The sequence below is a fragment of the Bison bison genome, unplaced genomic scaffold (assembly GCF_000754665.1).
Source record: "Bison bison bison isolate TAMUID 2011002044 unplaced genomic scaffold, Bison_UMD1.0 scf7180017864102, whole genome shotgun sequence".
Lineage (NCBI taxonomy): Eukaryota > Metazoa > Chordata > Mammalia > Artiodactyla > Bovidae > Bison > Bison bison.
The window spans coordinates 153,316-170,139 of NW_011494674.1; the positions used below are offsets into that span (position 1 = coordinate 153,316).

Sequence of the window (16,824 nt, forward strand, 5' to 3'; positions counted from 1 at the left end):
AACCTCAGATATGCAGATGACACCACCCTTATGGCAGAAAGTGAAGAGGAACTAAAATGCCTCTTGATGAAAGTTAAAGAGGAGAGTGAAAAAGTTGGCTTAAAGCTCAACATTCAGAAAACTAAGATCATGGCATCTGGTCCCATCACTTCATGGGAAATAGATGGGGAAAGAGTGGAAACAGTGTCAGACTTTATTTTTTGGGGCTCCAAAATCACTGCAGACGGTGATTGCAGCCATGAAATTAAAAGACGCTTACTCCTTGGAAGGAAAGTTATGACCAACCTAGACAGTATATTGAAAAGCAGAGATATTACTTTGCTAACAAAGGTCCGTCTAGTCAAGGCTATGGTTTTTCCTGTGGTCATGTATGGATATGAGAGTTGGACTGTGAAGAAAGCTGAGCGCTGAAGAATTGATGCTTTTGAACTATGGTGTTGAAGAAGACTCTTGAGAGTCCCTTGGACTGCAAGGAGATCCAACCAGTCCATCCTAAAGGAGATCAGTCCTGTGTGTTCATTAGAAGGACTGATGCTGAAGCTGAAAGTCCAATACTTTGGCCACCTCCTGCGAAGAGCTGACTCACTGGAAAAGACCTGATGCTCAGAGGTACTGTGGGCAGGAGGAGAAGGGGACGACAGAGGAAGAGATGGCTGGATGGCATCACTGACTCAATGGACATGAGTTTGAGTGAACTCCGGGAGTTGGTGATGGACAGGGAGGACTTGCATAGTGATTCATGGGGTCGCAAAGAGTTGGACATGATTGAGCGACTGAACTGTTCTGAACTGAACACCCTGTTTATTCCTCATCATTCACTGAACACAGTGGGGCCTGTTTCCTGATCCCAAGCCTTATAGCGCCTCTTAAAACATCCTACCACACCTCCTAGCCTTAATTTCATTCCTTGAAATCTTTAGGTAACATTATCTCCACTATTCCTTCCAGTCACACATATGGGCACAGCCATCTCAACTGAAACTACTCTATACATAAAATATTTGTTTCAAATATATTTTTTACTTGATCTTCACATTCACCTACGTCCTTCACAATAGTTTTCCTAGTATGACTACCTCTGGTTTTTATTACCTTGCTAATATCTCCAGCTGACTCATTGGATGAGTCCCTGATGCTGGGAAAGATTGAGGGCAGAAAGAGAAGAGGGCATCAGAGAAAGAGATGGTTGGATGGCATCACCGATGCAATGGACATGAAGTGGGGCAAACTTGGGAGACGGTGTGGGACAGGGGGCCTGGAGGGCTACAGTCCATGGGGTCGCTAAGAGTGGGACATGACTGGGTGACTGAACAACAACAATATCTCCAGTGCCCTAACCACTCAACTTTTTTTCCAATGCAAGCGCTTCTTGGGCAATGAACTAATTAACAAAGTTAACAAATAATTATGAAATTCCTACACTGTGAGAGGAACAGGGCAATAAGAGAAAAACTAGAGAGATATGGTCCTGTCTTCAAGGGACTTAAAATCATGGCAGGGGAAAAAGTTATCAATATAGGAACCAAAACCAAAAATACTTACAAACTGTGATAAGCTTTAGAAAGTGAACAAGGCACTGATTGAGAAAGACAATAATATAGAAGGGAGGAGGGTGCAGACAAAGAAAGCTTCCTCTAGGAAGTCTCTGAGCCAAGTCTTCAAGGATTAGAAGAGCAGTTAGTAGAGGAGCATGCTGGGCAGAAATGGAGACACGAACAAAGTCCCGCTTGTCTGAGGGTCCCTCTGGCCTCTTCCCTTCCTGTTCTCACTGTGTCGGTCTTCTTCCTTTTGTCAGGCCCTTTTATCTGATTCACTGTATTCCTTGTCAATCTCATCTTGTGTCTTTCCATTTCCATTTTTTCCCCTCTTTTCCTTTTAGCCAGTATATAATGTAGAACACAAGGCTGTTTAAATTATTGGTTTAATAATTCTTAAATTATTTATTATTAGCTAAATAATTAACCTTCCTACTCATAATTTTTTAAAGTAGGCTAATTATGTATATTACCTTTAAATTAATGACATCTGCAGAACTTAACTGTGTACCATTCAGCTGATTTGCCTCCTTGTGAATCAGTACAATTTTATTAGAAAGAAAAGCAAATATTAATAGCTCTGTAGATGATAACTAAAGTAACCTGTCAACCTCATTTATTCACTTTTACAATACTTTTCTGATATGCAAGTGAAAATCAAACCTAACAACCAAATATTATGGGACTCCTAAGCATCCATAAAAAATATTAAATATTTTGCTCTTTCTTTGATAAGTTACATATGCATACATCTGTTCAAAGACTATAAACAAGTACAACCAGAGACTGAAACCCTGTCCCAAAGCAATGGCTTTCTATGGTCTCACTAGACTGTTAGATTCATTAATATTAGTATTTAATAACTTTACAGCATGCATACCTTGTTGTCTTCCCAATAAAGTGCTAAACATTCATCTCCAGATTTCCACAGTTTTGCATACTCCATAGGAATAGATGATTCTAGTACTTTTTCAGGTTTAATTGGCCCAGATCTTCTTTTGGGACCACTACTGTAAAATATTTTATCATCACAGGATGAAGCCATGATGGGTCCTGCTGGCTTAATAGGTCCCACTCGCCTTCCCTTCAGTGGCATTTCTGTCTCTCCATTTGGAACACCAATGAAACTATTCGTTCGGACAGGATGCTGGTAATCAGTATTTACATTAAAATGTTTTTCAATTTTTACACGACTAAAAGCTTCATTATTTATTGTTCGTGGCTTCCTGTCATAAAAATGATCCGAATTTGCTGTTTGGTTTTCTCTTTTCCCACGTTTGTGATTATTATAATCTATGGATTCTTGAGGAAAAGGATTTTCTTTTGCCTCTGCATAGGATGGACCTTTTCCTGATCGGCTTTGCATAGAGTTATCCCTTTTTTTAAATACAGTATCACTGTGCTGGGAACTTAAAAGGTAAGAAGTATCCTTAGTTCTATCATATCTAGAATATGATCTATCACATTTGGTTCTCTCTTCAGCCCATCCTTCAGATCCCGAAGAAGTACTTGGTCTTTCAGAACCTCTGTTTCTAGGTAATCCACTGCCTTCCAAAACTGCTTTTGAATTTTGGGTATCTCTTTGAAAACGAGGAGGTTTTTCATTTCTTGGCTGTCTCGTATCATTTCGAGGAAGATATCGTGGTTGATTATTATCTTTTACTCCATTTTGCTCAGTATTTGACACTCTGTTTTGTCCTTGATGAAGCTGCTGCGGCTGTGATTTAGGTTCTGAAAAGTAAAAGTAATCATATGCATATTAAAATGAAGACTGCATTAACACTTAATTATCAAACTACTCATTTAACATCTTCTACTATCTTCCCACCTCATTATCTTAATCCCTCTTTGCTTGGTTAGACTTTTATGTTTCTAATGTACAGTTTGCCTGGTTAGCCACATTAGTGAAGTAAAGCAATCATATGAACCATAAAAAAATGGTGGATAATTCAAAAGCAAGTTGTATTTGTTACTGAATATTTGCATTGTTATGGCTATCTATACATGCTGCTCTGGTGAAACAGAACTACAAACTGAAACCACAGAAGCTGCTATGAAACTGTGCAAGTACACCTCTAGCTCAGTTCTTTTCTGAGTCCCCACCTGATTTAAAATGTATCATTCACTGTCAGTCAAGTTCTAGTCTTAGCAAAAAAAAAAAAATTCTCAGTTCTTTCTGGATCTGGAATTGCTAAGTGTTTGAATTTCAATTAGATATCTATTTATAAACCTTCCCTGGTGAAGGACAGGGAAGCCTGGCATGCTGCAGTCCATGTGATGCAAAGAGGCAGACACAACTGAGTGACTGAATAATAACATAAACCTATCAAAGAACAGGTACTACTTGGAAATACAGGGGGAAAAGTGTCAAAATCTGATTAAGCAAAATAGTGTAGAAAATGTCCAACCAGAAATCAAATCAGTAACATGGCATATATACATATACCTCACAGATAATCTGATGGTTATATTTCACGTAATGATCTTTATTCTCCTTCGATTTGTTCTGTGTCACTTACTCTTTCTTCCTCCACTGTTTCTCATAGCATGTCTATAACACAATTACAATCAAGTTGACTGGTCCTGGTGCACACATCTTGTTTCTCTTGCCAAACACTATAATCAGTATGAACATTAGGATTATTCTTACATTTTACCAAGGTCACAATACTTCTTAATAGGGATACTACTAAATTCTGGGTGAGAATGCTTCCTGTATTTGCAAGTAAATTAACTTCTTTGATCTCTAGCTACTAAATGCCAAAGCATTCTCCCTTAGCACTCCTAGTCACTGTGACTATCTAAATTGTCTCCATACATTTCCAAACACCCACTGGAGGAGAAAAGGTACCAAGTAAAATGTTCAGATCAGCAGAAATAGAGAGAAGATCTTTAAAAAGGTCCCAAGTAACAAAGCAAGTCAAGACTAAAGATCAAGGCTCAAAATGAAAAGAAACTTCTCAGCAGAGCCAATGGAAGCTAGAAGCTTATCTAACAGACTTTAAATCTCTTTGAAATTAAAGAAAAATTATTTTCTAAGTACAATTCTGCATTTAGCCTAACCACCCACTGATCATGACAAAGAACAAAGATTTTTCAAATATGCAAGATCTCAAATACTAGCCTAGACCATCAACAGAGATACTTTTACGAGATCAGTTTTTCCCAAGATCTGCTTTACCAATCGGAGAAGGCACTGGCAACCCACTCCAGTACTCTTGCCTGGAAAATCCCATGGACGGAGGAGCCTGGTAGGCTGCAGTCCATGGGGTTGCAAAGAGTTGGACATGACTGAGTGACTTCACTTTCACTTTTCACTTTCATGCATTGGAGAAGGACATGGCAATCCACTCCAGTGTTCTTGCCTAGAGAATCCCAGGGACGGAGGAGCCTGGTAGGCTGCCGTCTATGGGGTCACACAGAGTCAGACACAACTGAAGTGATTTAGCAGCAGCAGCAGCAGTTTCACCAATATAACACACAAAAAATATCTTACTGATATTGATATCTATTGATCACTAGATCAATATCAATTGATCACTGTAGTCAATATTAATTTTTTTTCTTTAGAAAGAAGAAAAGTAGAAATGAGCATTTTCAGCAGTAAGCATGTTTTGGCACTTGTTAATAAAGGCAGCACCTGCCTCTTGCTGACTATCTGCTATGTGTTAGGTACCCCATACTAGCCCTTTATACACATTATCTATAGTCCCTACAGCTGCCTAAACATACAAGTGTTATAGGGTTTATTTAATAGAAAGACGTAATATATAGTGAATTGAAGAAATTTTTTAGTTTCCAAAGTAAGTCAAATATGAAGGTATTTGCTGACAACAAAGTCTGAATAGATATTTAGGAAGTGAAGTGAAGTAGCTCAGTCAAGTCTGACTCTTTGTGACCCCATGGACTGTAGACTACCAAGCTCCTCAGTCCATGGGATTTTCCAGGCAAGAATCCTGGAGTGGGTTTCCATTTCCTTCTCCAGGAGATATTCCTGACCCAGGGATTGAACCCAGGTCTCCAGCATTGTAGGCAGACGCTTTACAGTCTGGGCCACCAGGGATATTTAAGATCCCTGATTTTAACTTCAGGGAGTTAAAGGATCAATTTTTCAAAATTATTCCAGGTAGGAACACCAAAATCTATGATGATCAGGAAGTACAAACAACTTAAGTCATCATGAGAATAACTAAGTATCCTGAACCTCAAATGGCAGTCTGAATAACTACGCATACAGGATGGTTTCAATTAGCCTTGGTAGGTGTGGGAGAATTTGATTACAGCTCTTCTAAAAGAAGAAAAAAGGTAAAGATGTCCTAATCTACTTAACTGATGATATACATTACAGAATAAAACAGTAATTTTACTATTAATAAATATACTTCATTCCCATTATTATGCTGAGACAATACAGTGAGAGAAGAATCTATAAAGAAAACTGATTTTAAAATAAGAACTACTCTTAAAAAAGTAAACTCAATGAGGCAGAAGATAAAATTGTGCTTTTAAAAGAACACAGTTTTCATATACATACAAAATAAAACAACAGTAAGCCAAGGATGTGAGTCTGGGTGAACTCCGGGAGTTGGTGATGGACAGGGAGGCCTGGCGTGCTGCGATTCATGGGGTCGCAAAGAGTCGGACACAACAGAGTGACTGAACTGAACTGAACTGAAGCCAAGGAAGGTCCTTAAAGGTTTCACCACTCCTGTATTTCCTTAAACATTTTATCTTAGTTAAGTAATGAAGTCAGAAGTAAATATTTTGAAACTGAACTAATCTATTAAATAAATAATAGAATATACTAAATCACTAAATTGTGGAAAGATGATTTTAAATATAGAAATAGCCCAGAAGTCAAATAGAAAGCATCTTAATTCAGCAGTTGGAAACTAGTTGCTCTCTGTTGCTCTTCATGAGGAGGCACTGATGATTCCAAACCACCAAAATAGTAGTGATAATACAGGCCAGGTCTACAGTCACTAACTGAAAATACACTGAGACCCTTTTCTGTACAGGAAGGAGAATAAAACCCTTTGCTTTTTTTCTTTTTTTTAATGAACTGAAAGGGAAAGGTGAAAGAAAAGCATAAATAGAAATCAGTAATATTATATATTAAACAGAGGAGAAAAAATGGAAAAAGAAAATTAGCAAACAAATGACAAAAATTCATCACAAAATAGATAAAATTATAAAAACATCTAAAAGATCAAAGTGATAAAAGTTTATATGATAAAATTAATCAAAGGATACTATAAGAGTTTCATTTGACTTGTAATAAAATGTTCCTGTTAAATCAGCTCATAAGTTTAAAAAGGCAAGTTCACAAAATAATTGATTACAATGTTTTACAGGCCCATGTTCTGAAATGCAAGGATCATTAAGAGTGAATTTATTAATTGTCATAACTTATTTGGGTTTGTACATTAGAATGTGCTTTATAATTAAATTATTAAATTAAAATTTTAATTAAATTAAAATTAAATTAAAATTTTAATTAAATTAAAATTTTAATTAAAATATTAATACTTCTTTGCAGAGTATTCATTCTCCAGTTGCAGCTGTACCTGCTTTTTATAGTAGAAAAACAGGTACATTTTGTTTCCCAAGATGATCCTTCATTGTATTCTGAGACACCTACTTAAAGAAATGGCTTAATTAATATTTCACTATGTACCGGACTCTACTTAAAAGGTCTTTTAACTACACTACTTCATATAATTCTCCCAACCACCTTGAAAGGCAATATTATTATCCCCATTTTATAAGTGAATTAACAAAAAGCTGAGTTAACAGCTAGAAAACATTAGCGCCAGAGCTTAACTCAAGTCTAACTGAAGAAAAAGACCATAATTTTCTCCCTATGCAAGCTGCCTACCTGGAGAAACAAAGCAGAGTGTAACAAAACATGTGTTAGCTATAATTTCATTACCTACATCTGTTCATTCCTAGTATGATACAGAAGTCACAAAAGTTCTTTCACAATCTCTGATGAACTAAAAATTTATAAATCTGGATACTAGGAATGCCAAAATTCTGACCTGAAACTAATAACCTCTTTCCATTAATGCAAAACAAAAGGAATACCTATTTATCAGCTAGATATTATTTTTAAAATGTCATACTATTACTACTAAGTCGCTTCAGTTGTGTCCGACTCTGTGCGACCCCATAGACGGCAGCCCACCAGGCTCCCCCGTCCCTGGGATTCTCCAGGCAAGAACAGGAGTGGGTTGCCATTTCCTTCTCCAATGCATGAAAGTGAAGTCGCTCAGTCATGTCTGACCCTCAGCGACCCCATGGAATGTAGCCTTCCAGGCTCCTCCGTCCATGGGATTTTCCAGGCAAGAGTACTGGAGTGGGGTGCCATTGCCTTCTCTGTAGTACCATGGTAAAACAGATTACCAAATAACGTATATATTAATTCAAGTAGAGTAGTTAAAATTACTGCTGAGTAATCTTTCAACAAATAAAGCAAAATAAAAATAAATCATCAAAGATATTTGTTACAAAAAGATAGTATTAACTGATCAGTACATGAATTCACATTAAAACAGAAGCATAACATTTCCTAATATTTCTATGTCTATATACAGACCAGATTACATTTTTTTCACATCAAAAATTTCAACTAATTTTCCCAATTATACCAATAACGGCTTTTGTGTAAAATATCTTTACATATTTTTATCTAAATATCTTTAGATATTCTAAATATCTAAAATGTCTTTAGATATTCTGTAATGATGACAAAACTCTCTGGCTATAAAAGTTTATCTATCAGCTCAAAATTTATATGCTTTGTTTCCTCTTGTAAAAAATTACTTCCTCTATAAATTTATTCTGTATGTATCCTGACTTCGATAACAAAGGTTAAAAAAAGAAGTATATCTCATTCTTAGCAGGTACATATAAACACAAGTGGTTATTAAATGATAACGTTCTCCATGTAATAAAAAATAAAATGTAGTCTTTTAAAAATATTATGTGATAGGAAGAGATATTGCTCATCATTCCAAGCTTAAAGTATAACTTTTTCATGCTATATTAAATATGTTCTTTCTTACCACTTTCTTCAAAATAATCATTTTAATGTCCATAGATCATTTGTCTATAGGACATCCTTCAGCTTTCTTCTAACCCCACTACTTCGCTGACATTATTTTTGCCAAGATCTCCAATCAGTGATGTGTTGGAGCCAGTCTGAATACTGCATAAAAACTGATTATTAAATTTTCAGAAAATCTGCAATCTGGTTGCAAACTGAAATTAACTTGAAAGTAGCTGCTAATAATTTGAAATTAGCCATAGTGGAATATTTATACCACAGAAATCAGAAAAAGTTAAAAAGTAGAGCATCACTCCTCTGCCTCCCGCCTCTTCTCCAGGGTCAGCTGTTAAACATCAGCAGCACAAGCACTACTAATGCCGTGTAAACCAACGGACACTTCACATCCTCTCTGCTTCTACTCCTCCTGCTTTTTTGGCAGCTGTTTTCTCAGCTTCTTTCATTGGCTCTTCCATCTCCATTTGATCTCTAACTTCAATTGCCTGTTTAGTGTATCTCCTTGATTTTTAAAAAACTTAACATAAAATGTATTTCAAATTTATGGTAAGCCAATTTTCACCAACTTTCTATATATTATCTTTAAAAATTTTCACTGAAGTTATCCCTAAATCCATATGTAAATTTCTATATACTATTAATTATTAAATTCAAATAACTACTAACTTTACTTTAATAAGCAGGATATTACCTGTGCAGCACTGTGGACTATTTTCACTTCCCACCTGGTATTTATCTAACACCTTAAACTTCCTGGTTTCCTGCCCTGACAAAAGGATAATGTCAGATGCTATGCTATCAGAATGCTTGCAAATCTAGGGACCATAATGTCAGATGACAACAGAGACCAGAGCATTTCAAAGAACTCTAACCAATGACCAGGATTTTTGTTCCAGTTATTGGTTCTAGTTAATTTTCAATCAACTGTTGACTGTCACTTGTCTAAAATGCAGTAACAAATGTTGAGGCTTTGACAAACTGCTAAAAGACCTTCTGAGTAAAACTTATCTGTAGTTATATGAGATCAGACACAAGAACTACAGACTACAGGATCATGGGTATAGAGTATTCACTGTAGAAACAATTAATTCAAGTTAACAGTAAAGCACTATCAGAAAAAGTCAAGGACTGGGAAAGTCATACTGGTGGCTAGGGTCAGAGAGAAAGTGAAAAGTAGTGTGTGGAAAATGACACATTTTGCTAACAGCTTATGACTATTCACATAGCAACCCTTCATTCCTGGCTTCCAAGGAAGCATTCCACCATCAATTTTAATCAATCAATTGCACAGGGAAATGAGGAGGAATGTTGTTTGATGTAATTAGATGTAAACATACATAATATGGGCGATTGTTTCTTGAGGAAATCCTGTACAAGAACATCCAGCCTAACACAAATATATTCTCTCTCTCTTCATGACCTAGTTTCCTGACTTTTCAACTATTATCATTCTATCACATTTCCTTCCTGTATCCCTACTGTTAAGTCATCAAAATTCAAGCTATAAATCTATTAAGTCAAACTATTTAAACTGACTTGAAACTTGGTTAAATGAAAATAAAACAAAAAGACACCTACCAACCATTAGAAGCCTGAAACTTCATATGCATTAACCATCATCCATTAATATCTGCTACTATCTATTTATATCTGAATATTATGTAGAATTTGAAATTATGCATTACATTAACCAAGATAAATGCTAAGATAAATTCTCACAAAATCCACAGAAAATAAAGAACTGGAACTGCACAAGAACAGTATATGTATTAGAGTCTGAATTTTATTCTGTCAATAAGAAGAGTCATTGGAGTATTTTAAGCAAGAGGGTAATGGGACCAAATTTATGTTCTGAAAGATCACTGTTTGCTATACAGAAGATGAGATGATAAAGTTCTGCAAAGAGTCAGTAGAGAACTGATGAGGGCGCAAAGTAGGAAAAGGGAAGAGATGAAGAGACAGTGAGTGGAGGATGCTGTTACTACTACTGTTAATTAAAATGACGATAATGTGTTGAGGTTTGACAGAAAACAACAAAATTCTCTAAAGCAATTACTCTTCATTTAAAAAATTAATAAATTTTAAAAACTGATGACAATGCTGCTGACTGTGGTAGTGGTGTGGCACAGCGACCGTTATGTGGAGGCCTGTGTGCCAAACACCACGCTTAGCATTTGGCATGCACAATGAACTTGACCTTCCCAGTAACTGCAAACTTATGCAGTGCTACTGTTTTCCCATCTCCCAATAAAGAAAGAAAGATTTGGGAGATTATATAACTTGCCCAAAGACATACCACTAGCAAATAGAAGAGCTGTCAGTTAAGTTAGTGGTAGAATCAGTTGTACATATCTGCCGCAGCATCTTGTCAATTCTCCTCTTATTTTGGTAACAGAACTCTGCTTTGAGTGATGGGAACTACTCCCTCCTTTTATATATAATCCAGAATCAATTAAGATGTCTTAGCTCTCCTAAGAAGGTGGCAGATACAGACATTAGAAGACAGAAGGTCTGTTTCTGCCAGATCTCCCAGTTATAAGGACCATTTGATTGTTTCTGAGAAATATTTTTTTAATTACCTTTTCATATTATGAATGGAGATTTGACACCAACAACTGTAGTGCTCTTTTAGCCAAGTTTCTCTGTACTCCTGTTCCAGCCACTTCATACACACCAATGCCAAAATCACCAGTGAAACTCAGTTGAGCTTGGTGAATCAATAATTATATGATGAAAGCTTTTTATCTTTTTCCAAAAATAAAAAACATGTGCTTGCAAAATTAAGATGAGCTTTTTTACCTGTGTATCTATACATGTCATTATGCCCCCTTATAAACCCTTATATATGTTGGCCATAGGCTATACTTGGTGCTTCATGGGCCAGTCTTTGCTACCACATGACATAATCTGTCAACACAAAATTCAAAGACAGAGAAAGACTTTCCAGTTATATGAGCCAATATATTACCTTTTTACTTATTTGGATTTCTGTGGCTCACAGCTTAAAGCAAACTAGCTTAAAAACTGTTTAGACACTAAGTCGTGTCCGACACTTTTGCGACTCCATAGACTGTAGGACTGTAGCCTGCCATGCTTCTCTGTCCATGGAATTTTCCAGGCAAGAATACTGGAGTGGGTTGCCATTTCCTTCTCCAGCGGTTCTTCCTGACCTAGGGATCAAACCCACGTCTCCTGCATTAGCAGGTGGATTCTTTACCATTGAGCCACCTGCTGCTGCTGCTGCTGCTAAGTTGCTTCAGTTGTGTCCGACTCTGTAGAACCCCATAGATGGCAACTCACTAGGCTCCTCTGTCCCTGGGATTCTCCAGGCCAGAACACTGGAGTGGGTTGCCATGTCCTTCTCCAGTGCATGAAAGTGAAACGTGAAAGTGAAATCGCTCAGTCTTGTCTGACTCTTAGAGACCCCATGAACTGCAGCCTACCAGGCTCCTCCATCCATGGGATTTTCCAGCCAAGAGTACTGGAGCCACCTAGGAAGCCCCAACTTAGAAATCAGTGCCAGGAAAAAGAGTGATACAGTGACAGAACCTAAAATGTAAAATGTGTTTAGCAAAGGAAGGGTACAGGGTAGTGAAAGTCGTTGCATCCCCTAAAAGAAGCTGGCACTCACTCCTCATTGAATGGCTAAACTACAGTCTATTGTCTTCGAACTGGAGCACCTAACTAATGAGGCCAAGGATTCAGAGAACTTGGTATGAACATGCCAGAGAGATGAAAGGTGCTGGTTGCTTCTTACTGCCTTCAGTAACTCATAAGAAAGTAACAAGGTGGCAAGCTTGAAAGTAGAAAGGTAAGCTTGAAAGTAGATGCAACTTCTCAAATTATACCAATAAGCCTAAAGGACTGAGACTCAGATAATTATGCTTCTTGACAAAAAACATGGAGAAACACAAATAAAACTTGTAACACATATTTAACTTGCAAAATAAGCTACATAAACAAGGAAACAGAGGAGTATAAATTTAAGAAGGTTACCCTGTCCACTTTTCTCACAATGTCCCTTGTTGCTTATTCAGAAAAATTAAGCTTTATTTGGTTTTATTTAAGATGTAGAAAGTTAAAACAGTAAAGTATTATATTAAGGCATCCCTTCCCTCTATTTCTGGCCAACCTAGATATCTTCCATGATAACAGAAAGAATAATACCTACTTTTTCTGTCCCAAGCTGACACTTAAAATATATATTTCTAGTGCCCATATTTTCAGTGGGCATTGTTTTAAATGGTAATTACATATTACTGAAGTAATTTATTGATAAACTTAAGGTATGTAAAGTTGAGAGCTGGCCTGATAATCTGGCCAGGACTATATCTAGTCTACAAAAAACAAAAAAAATTTTAAAGCCTATATATAAAAGCCTTTCTGAATTCAAGCCTATCACAAATTGATCAACTTAATATTACCAACTTGGTATCAAACTGCTAGACGTCACAGACACTTTAGTGACTACTCTCATATAACAGTGTAATCTAACCTCATTTTTTTCATAATATTGACAATAATGTCAGGTAGAATTACATTTGACTCAAAAGGCACAACAAAAAAGTTGACAGGGGAAAATCTCTAGGAAAAGTACATGTGATGAACAGCTACAGGCACTACTGATTCGATTGCATTTTGCTTCCTTGTACTTTGCCAATATGCATTTATTACAATTAAAGATCTGTGACAACTCTCAATTGATAGATGATGCTTAGCGCTTTTGAGTAATAAGGCAATTTTTAATTAAGGTAGGTATATACATTGTTTTTTAGACAGTGTTATGGCATACTTCTCTCACATCCATACACGATCACTGGAAAAACTATAGCCTTGATAGACAGACCTTTGGTAGGAAAGTAATGACTCTGCTTTTTAATATGCTGTCTAGGTTGGTCATAATGGCTTCAGTCACCATCTGCAGTGATTTTGGAGCCCAGAAAAATAAAGTCAGCCATTGTTTCCACTCTTTCCCCATCTATTTGCCATGAAGTGATGGGACCAGATGCCATGAGCTTAGTTTTCTAAATGTTGAGGTTTAAGCCGACTTTTTCACTCTCCTCTTTCACTTTCATCAAGAGGCTCTTTAGTTCTTCTTCACTTTATGCCATAAGGGTGGTGTCATCTGCATATCTGAGGTTCTTGATATTTCTCCCAGCAATCTTGATTCCAGCTTGTGCTTCCTCCAGCCCACCATTTCTCATGATGTACTCTACATATAAGTTAAATAAGCAGGGTGACAATACCCAACCTTGACGTACTCCTTTTCCTATTTGGAACCAGTCTGTTGTTCCACGTCCAGTTCTCACTGTTCCTTCCTGACTTGCATACAGGTTTCTCACGAGGCAGGTCAGGTGGTCTGGTATTCCTGTCTCTTTCAGAATTTTCCAGTTTATTGTGATGCGCACAGTCAAAGGCTTTGGCATAGTCAATAAAGCAGAAATTGATTTTTTTTTGGAACTCTCTTGCTCTTGACAGTCCCTTGGACTACAAGGAGATCCAACCAGTCCACCCTAAAGGAGACCAGTCCTGGGTGTTCATTGGAAGGACTGATGTTGAGGCTGAAACTCCAATAATTTGGCCACCTGATGCGAAGAGCTGACTCATTAGAAAAGACCCTGATGCTGGAAAGATTGAGGGCAGGAGAAGGGGATGACAGAGGATGAAATGGTTGGATGGCATCACCGACTCGATCGACACAGGTTTGGGTAGACTCCGGGAGTTGGTGATGGACAGGAAGGCCTGGGGTGCTGTGGTTCACAGGGTCGAAAAGAGTTGGACACGACTAAGCGACTGAACTGAACTGATTGCATACTTAATAGACTACTGTATAAGGTACACATAACTTTTACATGCCCTAGGAATTAAGAAAAAAAAATGTGACTTGCTTTATTTTAGTGGCTTGAACCAAACTCACATCATCGCCAATGCATAACTGTACATCTGATGGGAGTTTTTAAAAATCAGAATAAAGGAATGATAGTTTTATTCTTTTACAGAAAATTATATAATACAATATGAAAGCAAATGTGTTACTTACCTGCATTAAATCTGTCAAAAACACATTCTTAGAGGATGTATTATTTTTTCCCAAAAAACCTAACATATTACACAGAATTTGATATGACATAACAAGTGCATCCAGGCCTGGGCTTATTAAATTAAACACAGCTTCCAGGGATGCCCAACCTAAATAAAATTCTCAGAGAGCGTAAATGACACAAAATACAGACGCAGGAGAGGTTTGGTGACTTAACTAAGTTAGAAACAAACATCAAAAAACAGACAAACAAACATACACATCACTGAATCATGATTACTTATAATCAACTTAGTTCTGTAACAGACCCAAATAATGATACTGATGATAAGAATGTGAATAAAATTAAAAGCCCATAATTCTTCCCATTAGCCTTCCATAAGGCATTTAACCAATAAAATTTGTGGAGACTCTATCCTGAAAAGCTTTCTACATTTTTCTTAGGTGAAGAGATTCCCATCATGAAGAGTTGATTTTGCAATATAAGATTTATGGAACAATGACAAATTTTGAAGGAAACCCAAAGTGGAGATTCAATTTTACAAAAGTAAAAATTTATTCTGAGCTTTACTTCAGTTAAAAAGAAATATGAAATCATAAAATAAACAGAAAAACAATTCAGTAGTTTGCTTCAACTGTTTGCTTTATTATGAGCCTCAATTCCTCCAGGAACATACGAACAGTATAAGGGTTAACAAGAGAAGGAGTAACAGAAAGATCTCTGAAGGAGACCTGAGGATGACCCCACATATTAATCCTGTCACCTTTATTGTGACGGGATTATGTGAAGACAGCCAAGAGAATACAGGCATACTTTTTTTTTACTGCACTTTGCAGATTTTTCATTTTTTAAAGAAGAACTGAAGGTTTGTGGCAACTCTGCACTGAGCAAGCCTACTGGTACCAGCAGTGTTGGAGAAGACCCTTGAGAGTCCCATGGACTGCAAGGAGATCCAACCAGTCCATTCTAATGAAGATCAGGCCTGGGTGTTCTTTGGAAGGACTGATGCTGAAGCTGAAACTCCAATACTTTGGCCACCTCATGAGAAGAGTTGACTCATTGGAAAAGACTCTGATGCTGGGAGGGATGGAGGGCAGGAGGAGAAGGGGACAACAGAGGATGAGATGGCTGGATGGCATCACCGACTGGATGGACATGAGTTTGAGTGAACTCTGGGAGTTGGTGGTGGACACGGAGGCCTGGCTGCAATTCATGGGGTCGCAAGGAGTCAGACACGACTGAGCAACTGAAATGAACTGCACTGGTACCAGCATTTGCTTTCTTCCATTTTCTGTGTTGACAAAGGTCTGTATACTCAAAGCTATGGTTTTTCTGGTAGTCATATACGGCTGTGAGAGTTAGACGACAAAGAAGGCTGACTGCCGAAAAGAACTGATGCTTTTGAACTGTAGTGTTGGAGAAGACTCTTGAGAGTCCCTTGGACTGTAAAGAGATCAAACCAGTCAATCCTAAAGGAAACCAACCCTGAATATTCATTGGAAGAATTGAGGTGAAGCTGAAGCTCCAATTCTTTGGCCACCTGATACAAAGAGCCGACTCATTAGAAAAGACCCTGGGAAAGACTGAGGGCAGGAAGAGAAGTGGGCAACAGAGGATGAGAAGGTTAGATCGCACCATGAACTCAATGGACATGAGTTTGAGCAAACTCTGGGAGATAGTGAAGGATAGGGAAGCCTGGGGTGCCACAGTCTATAGAGTCAAAAAGAGTTGGACATGACAAGAGAGTTCCAGAAAAACATCTATTTCTGCTTTATTGACTATGCCAAGGCCTTTGACTGTGTGGATCACAATAAACTATGGAAAATTCTTCAAGAGATGGGAATACCAGACCACCTGACCTGGCTCTTGAGAAACCTATATGCAGGTCAGGAAGCAACAGTTAGAACTGGACATGGAACAACAGACTGGTTCCAAATAGGAAAAGGAGTACAAGGCTGTATATTCTCACCCTGCTTATTTAACTTATATGTAGAGTACATCACGAGAAATGCTGGGGTGGAAGAAACACAAGCTGGAATCAAGATTGCTGGGAGAAATATCAATAACCTCAGATATGCAGATGACACCATCCTTATGGCAGAAAGTGAAGAGGAACTAAAAAGCCTCTTGATACAGGTGAAAGAGGAGAGTGAAAAAGTTGGCTTAAAGCTCAACATTCAGA

At 37.5% G+C, this 16,824-nt stretch overlaps 1 protein-coding gene across 1 annotated transcript in view; it reads right to left on the reverse strand.

Annotated features, from left to right (window-relative positions):
* TDRD3 (tudor domain containing 3) overlaps positions 1 to 16,824 on the reverse strand; it is a 153,023-nt gene that overhangs the window by 50,982 nt on the left and 85,217 nt on the right. Inside the window, exon 10 of the mRNA XM_010838658.1 lies at positions 2,416 to 3,266. Coding sequence (XP_010836960.1) covers positions 2,416 to 3,266 — 851 coding nt within the window. The remainder of the gene's footprint in view (positions 1 to 2,415; positions 3,267 to 16,824) is intronic.